The sequence below is a fragment of the Canis lupus genome, chromosome 5 (assembly GCF_048164855.1).
Source record: "Canis lupus baileyi chromosome 5, mCanLup2.hap1, whole genome shotgun sequence".
NCBI lineage: Eukaryota > Metazoa > Chordata > Mammalia > Carnivora > Canidae > Canis > Canis lupus.
In genome coordinates this window covers 23077686-23104518 of record NC_132842.1, presented here as the reverse complement: position 1 = coordinate 23104518, position 26833 = coordinate 23077686, and the positions used below count along the sequence as shown (strand labels likewise).

General features: G+C 42.6%; 1 protein-coding gene across 9 annotated transcripts in view; it reads right to left on the bottom strand.

The window, feature by feature from the left end:
• FRMD4A (FERM domain containing 4A) overlaps positions 1–26833 on the bottom strand; it is a 739423-nt gene that overhangs the window by 315980 nt on the left and 396610 nt on the right. The window contains exon 1 of one of the 9 annotated variants that reach the window (XM_072825742.1): positions 25048–25483. The exons of 6 other annotated variants lie outside the window; for them this stretch is intronic. In XM_072825742.1, the coding sequence (XP_072681843.1) occupies positions 25048–25113 (66 nt within the window). In that variant the 5' untranslated portion in view covers positions 25114–25483. Of the gene's footprint in view, positions 1–3639; positions 3926–25047; positions 25484–26833 lie in introns of those variants that run through there. 2 more of the 9 variants (XM_072825743.1, XM_072825751.1) reach the window with 2 other exon arrangements.

The following is a 26833-nucleotide window of genomic DNA, read 5'->3' as shown; positions in this document are numbered from 1 at the left end:
GTCTGTCTTGGCTTTACTGGGTAAAGATCCCTAAAGGACCTCTCCAGATGAGTGAAGTATGATCAAGAGTGTGTGTATATGTATGTTTGTAAAGACTATCAATTATTAAACATACAAGCCAAGTGCTCCTCCATTCAAAGATACGAAATTTAAAAATACCCCATAATTGATTGCTTTCTATATGTGAGGTGTTGTGTTAAAAATCCTTATATAAGTGACCTCTAATCTTAAAAACCACCCTCAATAGTGGATAGTACAGATGTATAACCTAAGAACTCTGAGGGCAGCCCCAGTGGCTTAGTGGTTTAGCGCCACCTTCATCCCAGGGTGTGATCCTGGAGGCCCCGGAATCGAGTCCCACGTCAGGCTCCCTGCATGGAGCCTCCTTTTCCCTCTGCCTGTGTCTCTCTCTCTCTCTCTCTTTGTGTCTCTCATGAATAAATAAAATAAAATCTTAAAAAAAAAAAAAAAAGAAAGAACTCTGAGAAAGTCTGGCCACTCTGCCAAGATCACACAATTAGTAAAGGGCGAGGCTCTCAGTTTTGGGAACCCTGTGACTGCAAACCCTACCCTTTCCACCCCACTTTGCTGCTTTAGGTAACACCTAAATTGTCTTCATTTCTTGTTTTGTAGCTAAATGAGTGCCCTGTTACATCATTACTGTTTTGTTTATGTAAACCCGTATCCCTAACTTCTCCTGTCTTACCAAGCAAAGTATTTTATATTTTGTTGTTTCCCTTACCTTGCCTAACTCTGTGATGGGCTCGTGGCAGTCTGAAAATATGAACAAGAACTGAGTCTGGTCTCACAGCCTGAGTGTTTCTGAAATCAGGATTTGATAAAGGTCTAGATAGCATAGTTAAAAAGGTCTGTATCTTTTCTTTTTCTTTTTCTTTTTTTTTTTAAGATTCTATTTATTTATTCATGAGAGAGGCAAAGACACAGGCAGAAGGAGAAGCAGACTCCCCACCGGGAGCCCGGTGTGGGACTTGATCCCTGGACCCCAGGATCACTACCTGAACCAAAGGCAGACACTCAACTGATGAGCAACCCAGGCATCCAAAAAAAAGTGCATTTCTTTTCTTTCAACTCAACTGGCAGTTAGAAAACAGGAGCCACATGCACTCCTGGATGCCTGAGGGCACACAACCAGCCCTAGAAATCATTAGCTATTCCTCTTGGTCAAGAGTCTTCTATATACCCTTTCATGAGAAGTCCTGGTGACAAGCTGGTTACAGCCCTTTGCTCAGGGACAGGCTGCCGTGTGGAAGCTCCCCCAGGGACCAACGGTGATGAAGCAGGACAGAAGATACTGGGTCCTTGGACATGGGTCCTGCTCTGTGGTTGACTATATGTCCCTGAACAGAAGATTAAAGATGAACACTACCTCCCTTGCCTTGGCTTCTCTCTTCCTACAGGACAAGGGTGATAACCCCCATTCCCTATGTCTCACCAGCAACTCAGGATCATAATATGAATTAACGAATAAAAAAATTCATTGGAGTAAAGACAGTATGGACATGAGACCTGAAGATCATTATATATTGTGAGACAATGGAAATCACCCTGAATGGCTGCTGATGTCACTGGAAAAGGTGCTGTTGCTTTTAATTCAGGGAGTTCCAAGAAAAGAGTGCTGGTTCTCAGTTCCTGCCCTTAAAGCAGTTGCCACATCTCACCTTTCGCGTCCTCCTTTTACACAAATGTTTGACTCTGATTCTGAAAATTGTCATCAAGTCGGCAACAGTATAAAATGCCCAGTTGGAATTGACACTTTCATCATAGGTTCCAATTAGTGTCATCCTCCCTTACAGTGGAGGGTGAGATGGGCGGCTCATAAGGAATGCAGGGGTGCTCTTCCTGTGAGCCATGGTGTCCCGGCCATATCGTTTCACCTCGAAAAACCGAGATGAATGGGATGTCTGGTGCTTCTCCTAAGAGGCCAGCAGCTTGCAGATCTAAGACCCGTGCAACACTGGTGTGTGTGCCCACGGGCAGAAAATAAGTCTGTGTGTTTTGAATGTAAGTATATGCCAGCACATGCGACAATGTTTTATGTATGACGCTGTAGACTGTCAGTCTTTCTTAAATTGGTAAGCAATGAATAAAAGAAATGGTAACTGCATACATCTGGATTTATTAAAAGCCCACAATCTATCAAACATCCATCTGGAGATTCTCATGGTTAAATAAAGGTTACTATGGATTTTTTTTTTTGTGCCTATGCCCAGATAACTCTCCCCTTAGTATTGCCAGGTTCCACAACCCCAATGCATATAATTCATGTTTCTAAATGACTAGTTGTGAACAGAACACATTCTATAAACTTAGTTCCCATAAAGGTCAAAATATTTTCAACAAAACCTAAAATCATATTCAACATAAGCCTTTTAACATTTGCCGTAACTGTCAGTCCCATGCTCTAAAGCTATTGGATAGGAGGGAGCATGTGATGGGCACTTACTGCAGATTAGTTGATGGCTCTGATATTGAGCACAAGAGATATGTCTCAAAGACCTACATAGGAAGTGGAGCTTTTTTTTTTTTTTTTTCTTCCCATCAGTACTCAGATGGCAGAAAGAATGTCACTCATCACCAGTCAGGAAATCATGCCCACCTGGATTCTAGACAGACCCTCATGTTTTAAACCTTCAACTGTGCTTTCCTTAAATTTAAAAATCACCGAGTAGTCAGTTTACCAACCAGAAAAAGTTATTCAAATTCAACCCCATTCCCCTTAAGAAGATGCAGCAGGTTGCTTATCTGTCAAGACAGCTTTTGGTGAAGCTATTTGCCTTTATGGCTATTGGAGCACACCTTCAACTACGATGTCTAAGTAGATTCCGCAGCTCACAGAGGGGACTGTCATGATTCAAACAGGGGCTTCTGGGTTTCTGAGACCTGCAAAGCATTCCACCCCAGTGGGGGTGTAGGCATTTTGTCCCTACATGAATGAGCCCAACATCCCAGGGAGGCAGCTAGCTCTGCATCCCCAAAAGTGCATTAGTCACTCCACGGAAAGACAAACCCTTGTTATTTTACAGGATCATCTCTGCCTAAGGTTACCGCAAAGTAAGCATGTTTCAAAAATTAACAGAGTAATTTTGAGCCAAAATCTGTAGTAGTAAAAAAAAAAAAAAATTCCAAAATGATCACAAGGTATGTGAAACAGCAACAACACAACAGGGGGATCTTGGGGGCATCATTTAAACCCACCAGGCATCAAAGCTCCTTAACATCGTCAGCGCCTTCTTTGAAGACACAGTCACCCCACAGAGGAAATTTGCAGCTGTGCTGCACGAATGCATCTGTTTGCAGCCCCTGCTTTTCTCTCCAGGCACTCACATCTTCCATCCCGATTCCCAAGAGCAGTCCCTACCCCAACCTCTCCCCTCCTAGCTCATCTCTCACAGCACCCCCACATGCGCAGCTGGCAAAAATTTGTTTCAAACATCTCATCATTACCCATTAAGAAGAAAAAAAATATACACATGACATAGTACTCTACTGTCCCAGGAATTCGCATTTTTCAGGAAAACAGGGCTCCCCGAAGGGATGCTACGTACAATGCAAACAAACATCTCCTTTCCTTTGGAGCAATCGCTCCATGCCAAACCAGCAGCCCGCCACGTCGCTTACCCTCTCCACGCTGCGTCTTCTCAGAGATCCATATGGAATTTTCAGTAAAAGTCTTTGAGATCTATTCGGAGCCACTGCAGCCTGAACCACCATGGTGTAGAGCCGCGTGTGTGCGTTCCTCTGTGTGTGTGTGTGTGTGTGTGTGTGTGCGTGCGCGCCCGTGTGTTCCCAGCAAAGTGCGAGACAAGGCTTCCTCAAAACTAAGTTATGGTCTCCTGGAGGTTTCCCAAATATCAAATAACTGAACGATTTTTTTCTTTGGACCATATGAGTCAAGATGTGGTTCCTGGGGGGGTGGGGGGAGGCGGGGGCAGGGGGATGGCTTTAGCCGCCCCTGGTCTGTCCCTGCCTGTCAGTCCCTCGGCTGAGACGGCATGTCCCAGAAGTTGGCAAGCGACGCCTCTGGGGAGAGTGATCCAGAAATGTCAACTTTGCTTCTCGTGGCTACAGACAGTAACCAGGTCAGTTGTCTACTCGGAGCTCTACCAGTCCTATTGTTCATCACATCACATGACTCCAGAGCCCCTGGGCCGTACAGTAGGTCACATGCTCACCTTTTAAAAAAGACTATTTGGAATATCACCATCTGGTGCGGAGATTAATGTGAAACCCTGCATTCTGATTTCTCCCTCTTCCGAACACGGGAAAAATATTTGCAGACCAGTGACATCACGCACTGGGGACTGGGAGGGACCGCTGCTCATGGTCATAAATTACACGGGTGACCCTGAGCATCGGATGCACATATCTGGTTTTTCTCTCCCTCTTTCCAATGCATAGCAAATAAATGTAGGAGTGCAACTAATTATATATGTGAATGTAGTCCACAAAGATAGAGCGTGAGAGAAGGGGAAGAAAATGTTGGTGTCACATGGTTCAGATGCACCGAATATACCGGACAGACTCGCATTTGGCATCTCTTCATTTCAATGTTTGTGTTATAGAACATTTATTTTTACATGTGCCGGTAAACATGAAGAAGTTTTGCTTGATTTTGCAAGGCTCTGATGAGGACTAAGTTCAGATGCATCCATCACGTTTGCCTATTCTTTTCTAATAAATAGTATGTGATTCCACATCAGACAATCTTCTGAGGGATGGTACACGTGGTCTAAAATTTTAACTTTTCTATAATATCTTGTAATTGATATATTCCTCCCCTATGTCCTCTCCCCCTCTAATCTATTTCTATAGCAGAGAAAATTATATAAAGGAAAAACAAGGGGCTTCTAGAATCGGAGTTTTCTTCTTTTTCATGTTTGTAATGTATTTCTACATTCACTGCTCTGGGTTTTAGGAAGGGGATGCCATTTCCTTTGTAGTAATCGTGCTTTGGTGTTAGCCTGATATCACTTTTATGCTTTGGGATCCGGCTTTTATTTACTCTCTGCAGACCAGTTTATTGCAAACCGTGGAAAAGAAAGTTCTGTTTATTCAAAGACTCCAATAGGAAGTGGGATGGGGTGCGAGGGGAAGAAGTGGAGGTTTGCTCTGCTGGAAAATGAACCAGGAAAGCCTCTCGGAAGGGGGGTGCTGGTGGGGGCGGGGTGGGAAGGATGGAAACGTGGGCCTGGTCACTCAGTGCAGACACACATTAAGAGGCAGTTAAAGAAAGCATCAAGTTGATGTGGGAAATTCCAAATATACAACAATCGGGCTTTGTTCGTAATTGGTTCCATATGTGCATCGGGGGAGCCAGTGAGAGGGTGAGAGAGAAGGCCAGCAACAAGAGAGACGGGAAGTTGCTCAGCCTGACTTGCGGAGCGTCTCTGGCTAGGTGGCTGAGGTTTATATACCTTTTTTCCCTCTTTCTTGCTTCCTTTCTGCACTGCCTGGTTTCAAGCTATTTTGGGGTAGAAACAAATCTGGAATGATCCCCAACTATCTGGCCAAATGTGTCGAACTTCCTTGATACAATCCCACTTGACCACGTAGCAGTTTTGAACAAAGGACAGGCACATTTTCAAAATACTGATCTGTCGAGAGTCCTGGGGCTTCTTCCTTCCAGAGCAGTTTGAGAGGGGGCGCTGGACCAGATCAGCTGAGAAGTCAGTCTCTCTCCTGACCTGGGCCAGGGCAAAGCCCCTGGGAACTGAATTTATTTATATTAGACTAAATGCAACTTCCTGTTTCCCAGGGGTATTAAAGAGTGTTTCACTGAAGAGCTTAAGGCCTCATGGCATAGTTCAGATCATAAAGGACACTTTGATGAACTAAGTGCAAATAAAACAAAAACATATGCATTTGATTAAGGTTAAAATACATATAGAAGAGAATGTTAATGGAAACAAAAATAACCCTGAGTCAGACTCGCACACATTTAAGCCCCATATACTCTACCCCCCGGGAGGGTGAGGAGTGGGATCATTTCTCATATCAGCACCAGTGCCTTCTCCCAGCTAATGGGGAGGAGGAGGTTGGCTCTGGAGCCTTCCCCAGCCCCCACAGAGTAGCTGGCGGCCTCCTCTGACAGATCTGAAGGCTCTCTCAAAGGTCAGCTTGTCCAAAACTGTCCTTTTGATTGTTTTGCTGTGGGTGTTTAAGATTTACACATTTAAAATTAGTTATTGAGACTAAAGCATTTAATTTCAGAAGGCCATTGTTATAATACAAATGTGTTTCCCAGGAAGGGATATGCACTCATACCTTTGCAGATATGACCAGTTTAGGAGAGGTGAGAGAAACTAACGTTCACTGAGAACCTAGCAGTTGCCAGGCAGCGGGCTAGAAGGTGACCCAAGGCTATCTCAATGGCAGAAATGAGCTTCATGGTCCATATTTTACAGGTGGCTCAGAAAGGTTTAATAATTTGGCCAAGGTAACACAGCTAGAACTGTCAGATCTAAGATGAAACCCAGGTCAAGGTGTTTGATTTCAGGGCCTGACCTGGTCCATTATACTCTCACATGCTACAGAGGACTATATCAGATTACAGCAGGTTAGAAATCCAGAAAGGACATCTATCCATGAGACCTAACAGAGAAAAGGAAAAAGTCCCTGTCTTTGCAAGAGAGAGAATTTAAGTACAGGAAATGGCATCGGAAGGAGCAGTTCTAGAGTCTCTGAACTGCTGCTCTAATGTCCCCTGCTAAGAAGCATGAGTGACAGAAGAGAAAGAAGCCCACAGGAGCTGGGCAGGCAGCACAATCCCTGGCCTGAGGGGTAAAAGGAGGAGCCAGATTACTAAGTGACTAGGGCCAGGGCCACCTTGGAGAGGCTGGAACCCTGTGGACCCACTGGGTGAGACCCCATCACAGCCAGAGCCACGGGCCAAGGCCGAGTGCAGGGTGGTGGGGAGGGCCTCACTCCCCCCTTGTGACTCCCCTCCAGTCTCGGCATCCTCTGTGCACTGATGCCAGCCAGCTGACATGGACCCCTGGAAACAGCCGTAGGGGTGGGGGAGTGAGAGAGAAGGAAGGATGCTGAGGGTAAATGCCCAGGATCAGCACTGTGACCAGAGACGTGGGAAAAAAGGACAGGGAGATGGTGAATAAGGAGTAGCTAAAAGAAAACGGAAAAGCCTAAGGAGAAAACCCTCAGAACAGAGTATTACTTAGAGCCAGCACGTTTTTGCCAGGATGGTGGGCACTGAGGTTCCCCAGACACCCAGGGCACAGTGTAGTGGCCCATGGAACAGATGGGGTGCTTGCTGCGGGGATGCAGTGTGAGCGAGCCCCCGGGAGATGGGGTGCAGAAGACCCACCTCTGCTCTCCAGCCTTGGAAGCGGCTGCTTTTGATGGCGCTTAAAGCAGAGCATTTAAGGCTGGTGGAGCCTTTTGGTTTGTTGGTTTTGAACACCTCCTTCCCATCTCAGTAAACATGTACATTCAAACTCCGGAGTGAACATGCATAGGCATCTATTGAACCATATTTAGGAAAATCAATGGCTTGATACACCAGATGTATCAAATCAAATGGGTGTTCGTGGTCACGAATAGCAGGAGGTGGAAGAGGGGGTGGCAGGGGTAAGGACCCGGCAGAGAGAAAGCATTTGACAACAGCAGAGCTAGTGGGAGGCAGCCGCAGGACAGGGGAGAGGCTGCCTGCTGAGTGTGTGTGCAAGGGAGCCGCGGCTGTGGATGAGGCCAGGGACCATGCTGACGCATGCTCAGAAGCCAGGGGGAGAGTGTGGGGTGGGCATTCCTGATAGGATCCTGAGAACTGACACAGAAACGGGGACTGGTCAGTGCAACCTCTTGTCCACACTGTGCCTGGCCTACCAGCCTCAAGTGTTTGCCCCAACTGCAGCCCAGTGCCCGAAATGACCACTGGTGAGGCTCATCCCTTCAGCCCCCCGAAGTTCCTCGTGTATGCCTATCTCACCTCAGACCTGTAATCACTGGTATTAGGTAAACTGATCTGGATGGCTTTATTTTGTTCATTTGCCAGAGAGAAGGGACAACAGGACAGAGAGGTGTGGGCCAGGTTTTGGGGGTAACAGGTCACACAGTATAGAAGCTCCTGGCCAAAGGGCAGCCTGGGATCAAGGGCAAAGGGCAGGGAGCCAAGCAGTGTTGGGTGGGTGAGTTGAAGCACCCTTCTGGAAAATAAGGACAGAATCATTTTGAGAGATGTTACCCTTGTCTTTTCTTGTTCTTTCTTTGGTAAAAGGTGAAATATGGCTTATGTTAAGGACACAGACACAAAGCTGACAGTATAAATGCCTCTTCTAACATCCATCTCAAGGCATTATTTGTTGAAAATTTAGCATCATGTTAAAAGAGGACTCCTGGTTTCATTGGAGGCATCAATCATTCCCTCTTTTTCCACATCTGCATGAAGTGTGCAAAGGAAAGTCTGAGACCAGATTTGGGGTCCCGTGGTGACCTGGCCTTGCAGACCATCAGCAAAGGAGTCAGAAGAACAAGGACGGTGGGAGCCTGCTGCTCCTCCAAGCCCCGTTGACACCTCAGGCCCAGTGAGGAGCTCTAAGGAGCCTGTTGGGAGGGGTTCAGTGAGCTTTTTAGGGGAAATGGGCTGGCGGAAGTGTGGATGGCAGCCAAGGGAAGGGAAGAGTGGTGTATGGGAAGTAACTTCAATCCCATCATCTTGGGTCAGATGTGGGTGCCTTAGAGAGGTGGTCTTGGCCTGTCTTGGGTGCTCAGGGTGTTGTACAAAGGGCTAGGGAACCCAAGGAGAAAGGGGCCCGGGGTATGGGGCCCAGAGCAACAGGGGTTCTTAAATGACTGAGTGGAAGAAAGACCTCCCTTGTGCCAGGGGACTGCAGTGGGAAGGGAGCAGGGTCTTCAAAGAACCCATGAGGCACTCAGCTCCACTTGAACCAGAGCTGGGTTTAGACGCCATCAGTCCCATGGAGAAACCAGATGTGCTGCACGCAGCCTGGTGAGCAGGGCCCGTGAAGAAGGACATTGGAGATGGAACCCCTGACCCATGCCTGCCTTCCCCACGTACCCCTGAGCTGAGGGATGGAAGACAGGCTTTGAATGAAGTTTGCGGTGTTTAACTATTGTCCTGTAAATGGGAGATGGGAAGATAAATGGGATGAGATTGGACCAGAGACACACATGAAGAACTCCTCAGCAATCTGGAACATTCCTGGAGTAGGGGTGAGGGAAGTTGGGAAGGGAAGCCCTGGATTTCTTTAAAGGCCCCATCACCGTTCCCATTAGCTCCTAACTCAGCTAACCTGGGTCATTCCTATCCTGTTTTATCTAAGTAAGCTCTGACTGAGGTTATGCAAACAGAAATGCTGCCTGCATCCATAATTTTATATTTGAAAAGTAGCTGGAACTTAGGCCGAACATGAAACCCAATACCCCCAAGGGCAGGAGCAAAATACCAAGCAACACAGTTATCATCAGACCTCACGTGCCCAAGGTCTGCAAGATTATTTGCATTTCCCCCAGGCAGGATAGTTGAGGGTTCTCTTGGTTTTCACAGAAGTTTGCACTAACTGAGTGCGTTGTTGGCATTGTCCATCTTTTGATGGGCTTTCCCTCCTTTTATGGCATTTGGAAGAAACTGTAGGTATGACTGTAGCTAGGATGCATAGGCAGATAAAATTTTCCTTCCTTTCCCTCCTTCCCTCCCCCCTTCTTTCCTCCTTTCCTTCCTTCAGTCCTTCTTTCCTTCCTTTCTCCCTTCTTTTCTTCCTTCCTCTCTCAAGCTTCTCTTGTCTACTTGGGTGACATTCTGGGCTTTATTTAATAGTTTTCCTCCATGACCAGCCAGGCAAAGAAAATAAAAGATGTTGGAACTGAATTCTTCAACTTGACTCCTAATTATTGTTGCTGGTAGAGGTCTGGTGGACTGAGATGAGTCGACTACTCCCGGATATTACATTGTATGTGCTCTACTTGTATGCCATACCAAGCTCTGTTCTATGGGCCTTGCCTTTGTCTAAACCGATTTTTAAAATATCCTTTTAAAAAAATCCTTTTATTACACTGCACGATCCATTCAATAGTTATTTAATTCAGTGTCTAATAGAATAATGGTAACCCCCTGACATGGTGCAGTGTGTTGCAGACACTATTCTAAAAAGGCTTTTTAATATATTAATTCTTTAATTCTCATAACACCTTATCAAATAGGCATATCCCTTTTCCCTCGAGGAAGATGGAGACACTGAGGCACGGAGAAATGATGTAATCTGCCCAGGGTCACACTGTGAGAGACTTTGGTGTCCATTAACTGCTGGACTCTGCTAGATGGCTACTATGTATCTGGTGCTGGGCCACGAATTGAGGATATAAGGGAATTTCTGCTTTTTGGAAGGGTTTGTTTTTGTTCCTCCAACTTATTTCATCGTGGGATAAGGTATCTGTAGTAAAGCACAAGAACCTTATACCTGATTTATACCTGGAAAGTTCCTGAACAACTACCCAACAGGATGAAATGAAATTTGTCAAAGTTCTTTGTAAATGGTACACACACACATACACACACACTCATTTCTGCACACTCTTTTCCTATTGTTGCCCCAGCATAAGAGCCTTCCTGGATTTCACCATCCATCTCTCTGCCTCTTCATACATATTCTCCCATAACATCCATCTGCATTCCTTAAAGGTCATCCAACTTAGCCACACCCACCCGGTGGTAAAGAGGCTTCTTCTTGGACCTTTGAAATCACTCTGTTCAGTAATGTCATTGGAGTAACCAGGAGTAGAGAATTAGCCCAGAATAAGACCCCCATCCCCATCAACTCAACAATACACATCCCACTACCAAGGAAACCAGACCTTACATTCTTCCAGGGTAAGGAAAAAAATACAACATTTGGGGCATGGAAACCTCATGTGTTAATCGGGCACCCCAGAACCTCATTCAATCTTTATGGCAATGATCAAGCTGTAGAGAATGTCAGGTATAAAATATTAATGGCCCGTGTGGAGGATTGGTCTATATTGTCTTAGGATTCCTTACTTCACGGACTTCAAAATCCAGCTCATCAGCATGCTGGCAGGATTATTCAACTCTTTACCCAGAGAAGGAGGGAATGGGTAGAGATCCTGCTTGCAAGCAACAGACAGATTTTATTTTCCATATGAGGGTCCTTCACATCTGCCCTGGATGTGATTTGCCCCCATCAGAGCTCCACTTGCCCTGCCCAGAGTCAGGCTAAGTCAGCCAATCAATGGCTGCAGCGTAGGATAATGGCTATTCTGCATGGTGGTAATGGCTTATTGCACGTGCTATTAGAAGTGATGTCATGTCCAGGTCTTGAGGAATCGATAAGATTGCCAGGATGCCTGTGTGATTAATCAGGTAATAAGCTGACCTGTGTGGGGCTAGCTGTGTAGATTGGCTTTCGAGACCATTTTGCAAAGCTCTCTTTCATGGGCTATCCATCCATGTGGATGGATTTTGATAACTAGCATTGATTTGCCAATTTTATGAAGTGCAGTTTGCACAGGGTAAACTGTGTAATTGCACCCAGAATGGCAAAATAAATAAGGTTCTTATCTATGGTATTGACGACCTAGGATTAGCTGAATATATATATAGTACACCTCCAAACAAAGTCAATGGATGTTGACTTTTGATTTTTACTAGGCTCAGCTCTCAAATTTCAGGTGTCTTAGATAAGCATTGGGTGGCAAATGATCAACTTTTAAATCTGCTTCTAATTTCCATGCTTCCTTTTTCCAGGGGGAGAGGTTTTAATGTAATTTCCTTCAATAGGAGAATGATTGTCTTGGTTTAAGTAATCCCTCCGGTGCTGCAAAAGAGGGTGGCTTTCTTTGGGGCCATCAGATTGCTTTCTGTCCTGTGCCCAGGATCATGTCACTCCCAGGGGCAAGTGCCCATTAGCCCAGGGGTCTCTGGGATAAGTCATGTGGCCTGTATTTTCCTGAGGTGAGGAAGGAAAGCACTTGATCTGTTAAAAAGATAAGTACTGAAAAATCTCACATCATGGGAATACGGTTTATCTTGAGTGTGCCTTAGAGGACTCCCGACATCCCATAAGTCAAAATGAGAAAGGGTCACCCATCAAATTGTAATCCATGGGTGACCCAATGAGACACCACCTCTCACCAGTGAGAATGGTGAAAATTAACAAGACAGGAAATAACAAATGTTGGAGAGGATGTGGAGAAAAGGGAACCCTCTTGCACTGTTGGTGGGAAAATGAACTGGTACAGCCACTCTGGAAAACTGTGTGAAGGTTCCTCAAAGAGTTAAAAATAGAGTTACTCTATGACCCAGCAATTGCACTGCTGGAGATTTACCCCAAAGATACAGATGCAGTGAAAAGCCTGGACACCTGCACCTCAATGTTTATAGCAGCAATGTTCACAATAGCCAAACTATGGAAGGAGCTTCAATGTCCATCGAAAGACAAATGGATAAAGAAGATGTGGTCTATGTATACAATGGAATATTACTCAGGCATTAGAAATGACGAACACCCAACATTTACTTCTACATGGATGGAACTTGAGGGTATTATGCTAAGTGAAGTAAGTCAATCAGAGAAGGACAATCATTATATTGTTTCACTCATATGGAGAATATAAGAAATAGTGAAAGAGATTGAAGGGGAAAGGAGAGAAAATGAGTGGGAAAAATTAGAGAGGGTGACAAAACATGAAAGACTCCTAATTTTGGGAAACAAACAAGGGGTAGTGGAAGGGGTGGTGGGCGGGAGGATGGGGTGGTTGGGTGATAGGCATTGAGTGGGCACATGACAGGATGAGCACTGGGTGTTATACTATATGTTGGCAAATTGAACTTCAACAAATATATATATATATATATATATATATATATATATATATATATATATATATGAGAGAGAGAGAGAGAGAGAGAAAGGGTCATCTAGTAGAAGATCAAGCCAGAATGGGCAAAATATGCACAATGGACACATACTGAGATGTAAATGAGGATGCTTAGGGGACTGTTACTGTCTGCATGGGGTACTCCACTCCATTTGAATTTTTTAAAAAAGACTTTATTTATTTATTCATGAGAGACAGAGAGAGAGAGAGAGAGGCAGAGACATAGGCAGTGGAAGAAGCAGTCTCCTTGAGGGGAGTCCAATGTGGAACTCCATCCTGGGACTCCCAGACCACGTCTTGAGCTGAATCAACCACTGAGCCACCCAGGCATCCCCACTCTGTTTGAATTTTAAACTTTAAGTATGAATGCAGATAATAGACTTGTTGAGAAAATTAAGTGAGACAGTGGAATCACATGTGTAGGAATAAAGGCAGTAAGAAATGCCATTAGAGCCAGATTCTGACATGTATACTACAGAAAAATATATTTTAGGCCTTATTCTGTGAGCAACAGGGAATCATTACAAGTCACTTTTTGCAAGGAAGTGATAGCATCTAACCTGAATTTTTTGAGCTTGAGTAATAAAGGCTGAGTGTTAGAATGGAGAACCCAGGTGTATCAGAAGCCAGGAGAGCAGCTGCAAGGTTACTGCAATTGTCCAAATGAGAGGTGATTATGCCCAGAGCTGGGGCAGTGGTGAAAGGCTGGATATAAGATGTTGGGGAACAGTAAATGGTAGAGGGAGGTGTACAGTGATCCTCTATCATGAGTAGAGAAGGATGGTCCTATTAGCCAAGTACCCAGGAGGAAGGGCAGGTTCGGGGAGAGGATAATGAGTACCTCTGGACATACAGAGCTCCCAGGGCCCAAACATTTTGACCTGGAACTTAAGAGGGGAGTCAAGTCTGGAAATGGAGCTTTGGATTTCAACCACAGACAAGTAACCACTAGTCAAGTTACTAGTTAAGTGTGAAGGCAGACATTCAAGAAAGCAAAAATTTATTTCTCATGCAATTCTTCTCCGGAGTTTACTGGAAGAGTCTCCAGTAAAAGAAAGTTAAACCTACAAAAGGGGGGGGGGGGGCTGGGGGATTTGAATTCTAAGAAAAAGAGAATGAATCCTAAGAGAGCTGAAAAGACAGTTCTCAGAATTAAGAAGAGAGGAGCCCCAAGGACACAGTCGTGCAAGGGACTTGGAGAGGAGCTGGCCCAGGGGATGTAGGAGCCGGGAGGGAGCCAGGAAGGAAGGAGTCTCAATAACTGGGGGGAAAAATGCATGGATTGAGTATCTAATGAGTGTGCCAAATTGAGAGGAGATACAAAGCTCTACTAAAGTTCTTAGAAAAAAATGATTGATAGGTACACAGAATATCAAGCCCACAATGAAACCAGGCAATTACTACCACCTGGAAAAACATAAGGTTGTAAAATCCAGGATATGCAATCATAATATACACCATTTCTCCACTATAAACAGTATATTGCTAGTCATAATAAAACTGAATTTTGATTTAAACTGTGATATAGATATACTGGTAAAGATAGAGGGAGAGAGATAAGTGAGCCCTTATAGCAATGTGGAGTAAGGCTTTAAGTAAGTCAGAGCCTCAGCTTTTAAGGGAGGTCCCTGGGGAGAGGACGCAGCTCAGGAGAAAGGGTTGGAAGCCTGGCATTTTTCTTTAGAAGCCTTGTAGCACTCTTCAGCTTTCCAGTGTTATGAACATTGCCTTGGACATGTACTATTTTGCTAAAAATGAGAACTGTAAACAGAGGAGCAACAGAGCCAGCAGACAAGGGCTGGGAGCAGTGTGTGGCGTTCAAGGGTCACTGGTGGCCTTGAGAAAGGTGCACAGCGTGCTGACAACAGAAGCCAGACCGCAGGAGGGAGAGTTGGAGCCGCTGGGCCTCATTCTGAGTGGGCAGATTTGAGTCTAGATATGGGGTCATTCAATCTGACAGGTAATGTTTCAGGAGCCCTGCTTGATTTTCTCCGTTTTCCTTTCCTTCAGTGTATGTTTCAGGGCTCTTAGTCTATGGATCTGCTATTGAAAAGCCTCTAAGCTATACCTGGAAAGGAAGAACTTTAAATCCTTTGAAACAAGAGGAGGACAAAAGGAAGCAGGCCAAATACATCAGCAAGGACATTGCCGACAATTCTGGATAGTTCTGAAGAGCCATTCATGTACTTTCGGCTGGATCTTCTGTGCTCTTCACTTTGGTGTGATATAGTGTGTGTGCTTGCATGAATACACGCATGTACACACATATGTGTGTTATTTGCTCTCATGAACCCAGTGGCATTGCAGTGGCTACAGCAGCCCCAGAGTGGTGACAACTAATTATGAAACACCAGGTCTGATATGTTCCTTTTATCGCATCTTGCAGAAGCCTTGCATTCCCGCAAAATCCCCCAGTGGCCCTTGGTAATCCTGGAAAGGAAGTGTCAATCTGGAAACAGCTGTTCTTGAGATAGTGGGTTGACATCCTAATGAGCATGCTATGAGCAACAGAGGAAACCCAAGGCTAATGGGACTGTGATGCAAATATTTTTTCTAGACAATTAGACTTCTACAAGAAAGCCTATATTCTCTAGCAAGGCTGAGAGGAGTCATTGACCTATAGATGTCAAGTCCCCTAGCCCTGTGGGATGTTGGACATTTTCCTTGGCTCTCTCCTGGGAGGTGGCTCTGGCAAGGGAGTCCAAAGTCACTTTGCTCAGAAGCTCCGCCAGGGAAACCCAGCTAGAGAGCAGAAGAAGCCAAGTACAGGTGTGTCCCCAGGGCTCCATGCCCGTGTAGGCTGCAGAGCTCAGGACCAGGTAGCTTCTGCATTTTGGGAGCAGGCAGGAGGAATGGCCCCAGATTGATGAAGTGAATGCTGTGCTTTGGCAGAACCAAAACCTCTGCTAATTCCAAGGAGAAGGTTGAGTAGGAGTAGAGAGAGAGAATGCTTAGGGGTAGAGAAACAGAAAGTGACTTATTGCAGTTCAGGGGTTGAAACAGATGCCTTTTCTAGGGGAAGGCAAATGGAAAACGAGGACTAACTCATGACTACCTCCTTTGCAACAGGCATGGCCCTGGGCAGTTGCTCTAAATTACCTCTTTTAGATCTTCACTATGATCCTGTAAGCTGGGTAGCATTAGCTACACTTTATTGATAAGGAAATCAAAGCTCAGAGAGATTAAATGCTTGCTGAGAGTCATGCAAGTCAGACGTTGTGCTGAACTGGGATGGAGACCCAAGCCCATGTGACTTTAAAGCCCATTTTCAATATTCTTTAGGGATGTGCACATGGAAACACATCAGAGCATTCTGTCCTCAACAAAGCCTGCCCTCAGAGGAAACTATTTTATGAAAGCCTAAACAATGGGGAAGGGAAGCCTTTCTGGGGAGTGTCCCTGGGGGAGGGAAATACTCAACCTCAGCTGGTTCTACCTTTCCTTGTGGGGGAAGGGAAATGCCAATTCCATCCCCTCCACCTATCCTGTCTCACCTCAGGGAGAAAAGCACCCTGAGAAACTCTGGTGTAGTTCATATCCTAAGGGCACAGATTCACCAAAAGCTCAAGAACTAGCATACGACTATACAATGCCTTTCCTCCTCCCATACCTTACTACCACATTCCTAAAGGCCTATTTCCCATAGTTCCTTTCATACAGTACATCATGTCTACTTTGAAATTACAAGGCATAATAAGAGGCAAAAAACACAGTTTGAGGAAACTGAACAAGCATCAGAATGAGTAAGACATGGCAGGATTGTTGGAATTATTAGACCAGGAACTAAAAACTTAACTAAGAGTTATATCCTAAGAGATTTAATGGAAAACGTTGGCAATATGGAAGAACAGATAGATGAATAAGGTAAACAGAGAGATGGAAATTCTAAGGATCAAAAAGAAACTCTAGAGATCAAGAATTGTAAGAGAAGAGTGCCTTGACATGTTTATTAGTAGACTGGACACAGATGAAGAAAGAATTTCTGAGCTTGATGACATGCCAATAGAAACTCCTAAAATTGAAAAGGAAAAGGAAAAAAAGACTGAAAAAAACAAAATAGAATACCCAAGTACTGCAAGACAACTATAAAATGTATAAATATGCATAATGGGAATAGAAGGAGAAGAAAGGAACAGGAGCAATATTTGAAGAAAAAGTGACTGAAAATTTCCCCAAGTTTACTGTCAAGCACAAAACCACAGATCCAGAAAGCTCAAAGAACACCAAACCAGATAAATGCCCCTCCCAAAACAAAAACAAAAACAATCCACAAAAATCCAAAACATAAAAACCCTCCATGATGCTTCTAGGCATATCATGGCAAACTTCAAAAGATGGAAGATAAAGAAAAAGTTTTGAAAGAAACAAGGGGAAAAAAAAACACCTTACCTATTATAAAGCAAAGGTAAGAATTATATTCAGTTTTCCCTCAGAAGCAAGTAGAAGGTACAGTGAAATATTTTTTTTAAAGTACACCAACCTGGGATTCTGTATGCTGGGAAATTATCCTTCAAAATTGAAGGAAAAATAAAGATTTTATCAGACAAAAGAAAATTAAGGAAATTTGTTGCCAGGAGACCTGCCATGTGAGAAATGTTAAAACGAGTTCTTCAGAGAAAAGGAAAATTATATAGACTGGAAATTTGGATCTATGTAAAGAAAGGAAGAACATCAGAGAATGAATAAATGATAATAAAATAAAATTTTACTTATTCCTTTTTTAAAAGATTTTATTTATGTATTCATGAGAGGCACAGAGAGAAAGGGAGGCAGAGACATGGGCAGAGGGAGAAGCAGGCTCCTCACAGGGAGCCCGATGTGGGACTCGATCCTGGGTCTCTAGGGTCACGCCCTGGGCTGAAGGCAGTGCTAAACCGCTAAGCCACCGGGCCACCCAATTTTACTCATTCTTAAGTGATGTAACAGTTAATAGTTTGTTCAAATTAGTAATAGTAACAATGTATTTGATTATGTATGTTCATGTACATATACATATACATACATGTATATGTAAGTATATATTAAGTATAAGTGTAAAAAAATGACAACAATGATACAGGGAACAGAGGGGAGGAAGAATTAGGAATATTTTGTGAGATAAGGTACTTGCACTTCCTATATGAGGTGGTATAGTGTTATTTGAAAGTGGACTTGGATTAGTTGTGAATGTATATTACAAACTCTAGAGAAACCACTAAAAAAGTAAAAAAAAATGTATAATTAATATACTAAGAAAGGAGAGATAATAGAATTATATAAAAGTACTCAATGAAAATCACAAAAGACAGAAAAGTGTAGAAGACAAATTAAGAACAGAGAACAAAGATAGCAAATAGGACATAGTAACAACTATAGTAAATGTTAATGTAACAATATCAACGGTCACTTTAAATGTCAATGATCTAAATAAACTATTAAAAGACAGAGATTGTCAGAGTGGATGAAAACACAGGACCCAACTATAGGTTTTCTATAAGAAATCCACAGACACATATATCTAGAAAGCAAAGAGATGGAGAAAGATATACCGTGGCAACAACACTAGTCAAAAGAAAGTGGGAGTAGCTATATTAATTTCAGACTCAGAAGACTTCAAGTAAAAGTACCAGGAATAAAACAGGCATTAAATAATGATAAATGGGTCAATTCTCTAAGAAGACATAACAATTCTTAACATATATGCCCCTAATAACAGAGTGTCAAAATATGTGAAGCAAAAACTGATTGAACTGCAAGAAGAAAAAGATAAATCCACTATTATAGGTGGACATGTCAATACCTCATTATCAGAAATGGATAGATCTAGCATGTATAAATTCAGTAAGGATATAGTTGAACTCCAAAACACCATCAATCAACTGGATAAGATATATGTCTATAGACTATTTCTCCCAACAACAGCAGAATACACATTCCTCTGAAGTTCATGTGGACCATTCACCAAGATAAGCCATTTTCTTGGACATAAAACACACTTTAGCAAATGTAAAAGATTAAAAAATCATACAATGTCTTCTCTCAGACCACAATGGAATTAAACTAGAAATTAATAACAAAAAAGAGGGCAGCCCGGGTTGCTTAGGTTTAGCGCCGCCTTCAGCCCAGGGCCTGATCCTGAAGACCGAGGATTGAGTCCCATGTCAGGCTCCCTGCATGGAGCCTGCTTCTCCCTCTGCCTGTGTCTCTGCCCCCCCCCCCTCTCTGTGTGTGTGTGTGTGTCTCTCATGAATAAATAAATAAATAAAGTCTTAAAAAAAACAAAAAAGATACATAATATTTGGATATTAAACATTATAGTTCTATATAACACAGAGATCAAAGAAAAAAATCTAAAGAGAGGGGATCCCTGGGTGGCTCAGCGGTTTAGTGCCTGCTTTCGGCCCAGGGCCTGATTCTAGAGTCCCGGGATTGAGTCCCACATCGGGCTCCCTTCATGGAGCTTGCTTCTCCCTCTGCCTGTGTCTCTGCCTCTCTCTCTCTGTATCTCTCATAGGTAAATAAATAAAATCTTAAAAAAAAAAAAAAACTAAAAAAAAAAAAGAAAAAATCTAAAGAGAAATTAAAAATTTTTGAACTAAATGAAACTGAAAATACAACTTATCAAGATTTATGGAGCACAGTGAAAAAAGTGCTTTGTGGGAAATTTATAGCATTGAATGCATAAATTAGAAAAGAAAGCAAGAAAGATCTAAAAATCAGTAATATAATAGCTTCCCATTAAGGAAAGTAGAAAAAAGAAGAGCAAATTAAATCTAAAGGAAATAGAAAAAAAAAAAAATTAGAGCAAAAATCAATAAAATTAAAAACAGGAAATCAATAGAGAAAATCAATCAAACCAAAAGCTGGTTCTTTGAAAAGATCAATAAAAGCAATAAGCATTTAGCCAGGATAAATTAAAAAAGAGAAGACACAAATTACTAACATCAGAGACATCCATTGAACATTAAAAGGATAATAAAGGAACAGTATGGACAACTCTGTGCCCACAGATTTGATAACCTAGATGAAATGGATCCATTCTTTGAAAAACACTCTTCCAAAACTCACACAAGAAGAAACAGAATCAATAACTGATAACCTTGCAAAACAGAAAGCACTAAGCCCAGATAGGTACACTAATAAATTCTATCAAACATTTATGGAAGGGGATCCTGGGTGGCTCAGTGGTTGACCATCTGCCTTTGGCTCAGGGCATGATCCTGGGGTCCTGGGATGGAGTCCCACATTGGGCTCCCTGCAGGGGGCCTGCTCCTCGCTCTGCTTATGTCTCTGCTTCTCTCTCTGTGTCTCTCATCAATAAATAAATAAAGTTTAAAAAAATTTATGGAAGAAATTATATAAATCTTCTACAATATTTTCCAGAAGTTAGAAGCAAATATTTCTTAATTAGTTTTATGAGACCAGCATTACTCTAATATCAAAACCAGACAAACACCTTACTAGAAAACTACAGATTGACATATGTCATGAACACAGATTCAAGAATTCTCAACAAAATATTAGCAAATTGAGTGCAACAATGTATAAAAAGTATTATATACACCATGATTAACTGGGATTTATCCCAGGTATACAATGGTGCTTCAACATTAAAAATTAACTAATGTAACAAAAATGCAATGTATAAAATGCTAAAGAAGAAAAATTACATAATCATATCAATAGATGCAGAGAAAACATTTGACAAAATTCAACTTCTGTTCAGGACAAAATCTCTCAATGAACTAGGAATAGAGGGGGAACTTTCCCAACTTGAGAAACAATACCCTCAAAAAGCCTTCAGCTAACACTGTACTTCATGGTGGGAAACTTGAAGTTTTCCCACTAAAATCAGGAACAGGGCAATGTCTTTCTCATCACTGCTTTTCAATATCATAAGTCCTACCTAGTGCAATAAGACAAGAAAAAGAAGTAAAATTGCAGACTGGGAAAGAACATAAAACATACAAAACTGTCTTTGTTCACAGATGATATGATTATTCATGAAGAAAAGCTGAAAGAAAAAATATTTCTGGAACTAATAAGTGATTATAGCAAGGTTACAGAATACAAGGTTAATATACAAAAGTTAATTGCTTTTTTATATACCAGCAATGAGCAAGTGGAACTGGAAATTAAAAATACGTTCCCATTTACATTAGCACTCTCCAAAGAGAAACATTTAGGTATAGTTCTAATAAAATATGTACAAAATGTATATGAGGAAAATGAGAAAACTTTGATGAAAGATACCAAAGAAGAACTAAATAATCAGAGAAATATTCCACGTCCACGGACAGGAAGACTTGATATTGTCTAAATGACAGGTTTCCCCAAATTGATCTATAGATTAACACAATCTCAATCAAAATCCCAGCAAGTTATTTTGCAGATATCAACAAACTGATTCTGAAATTTATATGGAGAGGCAAAAGATCCAGATTAATTGATTCAATATTGATGGGAAAAAAGTCGGAGAGCTGACACCATCCAACTTCAAGACTTACTAAAGCTACTTTAAGTAAGAGAGTATGGTATTGGTGCGAGAGTAGACAAATAGATCACTGAAATAGAATAGAGAGCCCAGAAATAGATCTACATAAATATAGTCATCTGATCTTTGGCAAAGGATCAAAGGTAGTACAATGGAGCAAAGACAATCTTTTCAACAAATGGTGCTGGAAAAACTGAACATTCACATGCAAAAAAAAAAAAAAGAATGTAGACATGGACTTTATACCCTTTACAAATATTAACACAAAATGGGTTGCAGACTTAAGTGTAAACTACAAAACTATAAAACTCCTAGAAGATAGTATAGCTATCTTGGATAGCTTGGATATGGTGATATCTTTTAAGATATAACACCAAGGCAAGATCCATGAAAGAAATGATTGATAAGGTGGGCTTCACTGAAATGAAAAACTGCTTTGGAAAAAACTGCCAAGCGAATGAGAAGAGCCATAGACTGGGAGAAAATATTTGTAAAAGATATACCTGACAAATGGCTGATATCCCAGATATACAAAGAACTCAAAACCCAACAAGAAGTAAATAAACAACCAGATGAAGAAGTGAACAAATGACCTTAACAGACACCTCACCAAAGAAGATATATAGATGGAGAGCAGCCTGGGTGGCTCAGCAGTTTAGAGCTGCTGCCTTCAGCCCAGGGTGTGATCCTGGAGTCCTGGGATCGAGTCCCACATCAGGCTCCTTGCATGGAGCCTGCTTCTCCTTCTGCCTGTGTCTCTGCTTCTCTCTCTCTCTCTCTGTGTCTCTCATGAGTAAATAAATAAAATCTTAAAAAAATATATAGATGGAAAGTAAACATGTAGAGTTGTTGAACATCATAAATCATTAAGGAATTACAATTTAAGACAATAATGTGGTATCACTACACACTTGTTAGAATAGCCCAAATCCAAAACACTGAAAACACCAAATGACGGCAAGGATGTGGAGCAGCAGGAGCAGTGGTGGGAATGCAAAATGGCAATGACCAATTTGGAAAATAGTTTGGTGGTATCTTGCAAAACTAAACATCTACCATACAATCCAGCAATTGAGCTCCTTGGTATTTACTTAAAAAAATTGAAATCTATGTCCACACAAAAACCTGCACATAGACGTTTATAATCGTTTACTCATAATTGCTAAAGCATGGAAGCAACCAAGATGTTTTCAGTAGGCTAATGAATAAATAAACTTTGGCACATCTGAACAATGGCCTATTATCAAGCACTAAAAAGAAATATGAGCTATGAAGCTATGAAAAGACATGGAGGAAACTTACTTGCATATCATTAAATGAAAGAAACCAATCTGAAAGGGCTACATACTGTATAAGTCTAATTACATGGTGTTCTGGCAAAGGCAAAATAATAAAGGAGACAGTAAAAAGATCAGTGGTCGCTAGACATTAGAGAGGGGGAAGGATGAAGAGGTAGAGCACAGTGGATTTTTAGGGCAGTGAGACCATCTTATGTGATTCTATAACACAAATAGTGAACCCTAATGTAAACTACTGACTTTGAGTGATAATGATGTGTCCATATAGGCTCACTGATTACAGTAAATATATCATTCTAGTGTGGGATGTCCTTAGTGAGAGAGGCTGTGAGTGTGTGGGAACAGAAGTATATAGGAAATCTCTGTACTTTGCTCAATTTTGCTGTGAACCTCTAACTAGCCTAAAAATATATTTTTTAGTAATTAATAAAATAGAGTGTAAAGAGGTTGATCTGGAGATGATAAACTAGGATGAACTAGAGGAGAAATAGTGGATCCAGGAGAATAATGAGATAGTTGGTCCAAGTAGAGGGGTAACAAGGTCCTAAACTGGGGCGATGAAATTACCGGTTGTATTTACAGAAAAGGAGGGAAGTACGAGACTGCACTTTCCTCCAGGGGACAGTGTATCTGGAAGTTTCCAAACAAGATGATAATGGTAAAAGTATTGGAAAACAGTTGGGGGGGGGGGAGGGTGGAGGAGGGCAAATAAGGAGAGAAGAGGACTACATTAACGACTTTGTAGTATTTCTGTTTTTTTTTTTTTTTTGAAGATCTTATTTATTTATTCATGAGAGAGAGAGAGAGAGAGAGAGAGAGACAGGAAGAGGGAGAAGCAGGCTCCATGTAGGGAGCCCGAGGTGGGACTCGATCCCAGGTCTCCAGGATCAGGCCGTGGGCTGAAGGCGGCGCTAAACGGCTGAGCCACCAGGGCTGCCCAACTTTGTAGTATTTAAATAAAACAACTTCCTAATTAATTTTTCCCTGAGGTGACCAAGCACACACCAACCCTTTGGTATGCCACAGACTGCCCCTACCCAAGACCCTAAGCCACCTACCACCAGCCACCACCAAGGCAGACCATGGTGGTTGGCCAGAGGGTATCAGCTTTCAAAGAAACTTCCCATCCTGCTGCTCAATCTCTATACTTAAGGCTATAGTGATGTGGGCCATGAACCTTCCACCACTGGAAACATCACTCACCCTTCTTAACACATTCCTCCTGAAGGCAAAACTTCTTGACCCTCCGGTCAGAATGAATGTGAGGTACTGGGATCCTGCAAACAGCCTGGAAAGGGCGATCCCCTCTGGGAATCCTGCCAGTGTAATGTTGCCTCAACTAGATGACAGATTATAAATTAATAAAGAAAAAAAAAAAAAGCCCCAGACTCTAACGTCTGCCAAAACACACGATTCCCCATAAGGTTCCTGAAAGGGACTTAGTGATGTATAGTCAAAGAGCCAACCCCCTACAGCCTTTTCCAGATTCGAGACGCAGACGGGCTAGTCCTCCAAATGTACCACCGCCGCCTTTCCCAGGGGGGCGCCAGTTGTTGTTCTTGGAAGGAGAATACCTTTCTTTCAGCTGTATTACCCCCTGCATGCTTCACATAGTCTGTAGTTCCCTAAGCCCCCATCAATAATACAACACAGACAGACCAGCCACCAACAGAAAACCCCGAGAAGAGAGTAAGGATGACTGTGGTTGGCCTGGGGCAGAAATGATGCTTAGGATGCTATGGATGCCAGGGGTTTTCAAAGATTGTGTTTCTAAAATCGTTGCAGGAACAGAAGTATCCTTATCAGCTGCCGCTTCTTTAAAAACCAGTCACTCAAACAGCCTCATCCCATAAAATTCCTGAGGAAGCACTGGTGACCCAATCCCTAGGAAAGTGGCCAGGATCCAGGGGCTGGCGCTGTGTGCAGAGTGATATTCTCTTTCTACCCCACCCTCAGCATTTTCCATAGGAAAAATACAGTATGTTGACCCACCCTCCCCTTTGTCTTCTGGAATGCTCACTTCACCTCACAAACAGATCTGAGTCTTCCAGGGAATACCTACTGAAGCTGCTTTTGTCTCTTTGGGCAAATGTTTTCTAGTTCTTCATCCCATTCATTCAGAGTCCTGGATACTATTTGTTCTTTGAAGCCATTTCTCTGCTATGTCATCTGTACAGACCAATCCGCACCACTCAGGCACTTGGCAACTTTATGGTTTTCTAGCCCCCCCCCCCCCCACCAAGGCACATAAGCATAAATAAAGACCGTGTGTGAGAACTGGACAGTTGTGGAATAGAATCCTATTCAGTAATGGGGGCAGAGTCGTAAAGACTTGGGGGGTGGCAGAGGAGGCTCTATTATGCAGAATAAGTGAAAGCCTTTACTTACAAACACGTCCATGAGCAGGTGTTCCAGTGTCACTTCAAAGTCTTCCAGTTTGGCAGCTAAAGTCATAATGAACGCCCCGGTTTGCGATGAAGCCCCGCTGACAGCCCAAACCTGCAAGCTCCTCGGCTCAGAGAACACGGCTGGTGTCAGATTTAGTCACAGGTGGGACTGGCACAGCGAGAAGCAGAATAGAACATCGCAGACTGACCTGATGGAGCTCGGTAGCCAGAAATCTTAAAGTGTTAAAGGAAAGAGCTAGATTGATGGCACTAGGGGACCAGACTGGAGGCAAAGTGATGTTACCAGGTGAAGAATCCAGCCCCTGCCTGCTCTTTACAGCTCTCTGGTCTGAGGTGCTCTGCAAAATGCAGGAAACCCCAACAGTGGGCGAAAGAAAAAGCCCCAGAGAGATGGGGAGAGGCAGCAGGGAGAGAATGGAAGAAGCCGTCTGACTCTGATATTTATAGGGCCACATGTTTTTGACTCTAGCCCATTTCTCAGTTCATTTCTGACCTTTCATAATGGCCAAGCACACTGGAGTGTATTGTAGAGCGGGGGCAGTGGGTCCCACAGAAGTTGGCTGTGACCAATGCTAGGGCAATTCACACAGACACGCCATCAATAGTTCTTTGTAAAAAGCCCATCAGACCTTGTTCTGTACACGATGACAGAAAAGCACATAGTCTTGTGAAAAACAAGGAAACGAAAGTTGTGGGGGTACTAAATTTTTCCTCGGAATATTATTAGATCCTTACACTCACCCCCATCCTCTGTCCTCCCCACCCCCTCCTCTGCAAGAGTAGATAAACATCAAGGAAAAAATATAATCTTGTGTGTCAACTCCTCAAGCTTCTGCCAGTAAAGAATATCCACTCTCTTGCGCAAATGTCATTTTTCCTTTTTGGTTTTCAAAATTTGACATTTTTTTCTTGCCTAAAAAAATTGTAAAATTGCAGTAAAATACCCATAACATAAAATCTACCATCTTCATTGCATTTTAAGTGTCAGGTTCAGTAGTGTTAAGTACATTCACATTGTTGTAGGACCAATCTCCAGTCTTATCTTGCAAAACTGAAACTCTGTGCCCATTAACAAATCGCCACCACTCCCCCACCCCCGCCGCTCTTCCCAGCCTGGTACCCACCATTCCACTTTACATCTCTATGGATTTGACTACTCTCGCACCTCGTGTAAGTGAAATTATACAGTATTTTTTTTTTTTTTTTTACCAAGTTCTTTTGTGTCTGGCTTATTTCACTTAGCTTGTCTTCAAGATTCATCTATGTTACAGCATATGTCAGAATTTCCTTCCCTTATAAGGCTGAAATTTTATATCCTAAGAAAGACCCCTGCTTTGGACAATTTTTCAGGCCTGAGAAAATCTCTCAGGAACACTTGGCTGTCAAGTTTTTAGTGGCCATTCTTGCTGTGATGGTCCTAACTAAAACAGCCTCGGTCTACAAGCGAGTTCTGTCCTGTTCCCTAAACAATTTCCAAGCTGAATGATCCATGAAAAGTCTAGTCTCTGACTCCAAATAGGGTGTGACCACTTCACAGTCAATATTGATGCTGAAGAATAAGGTGCCCCACGTGAAGTTGAGGAAATCTAAAAAGTCTGTTCTGTGATAAAACTTCTCCCCTTCTCATCAGAGCTCTCTAAAGTGGAAACAGCTGAAACTCTCCAATTTAGTATCTTTCCATGAATTTTCATTTTCCCAAAGGAGATACAGACCCACTTAATTCAGCATTTAACATTTAAACAAAGCAACCATAAAGTAAAGGACAA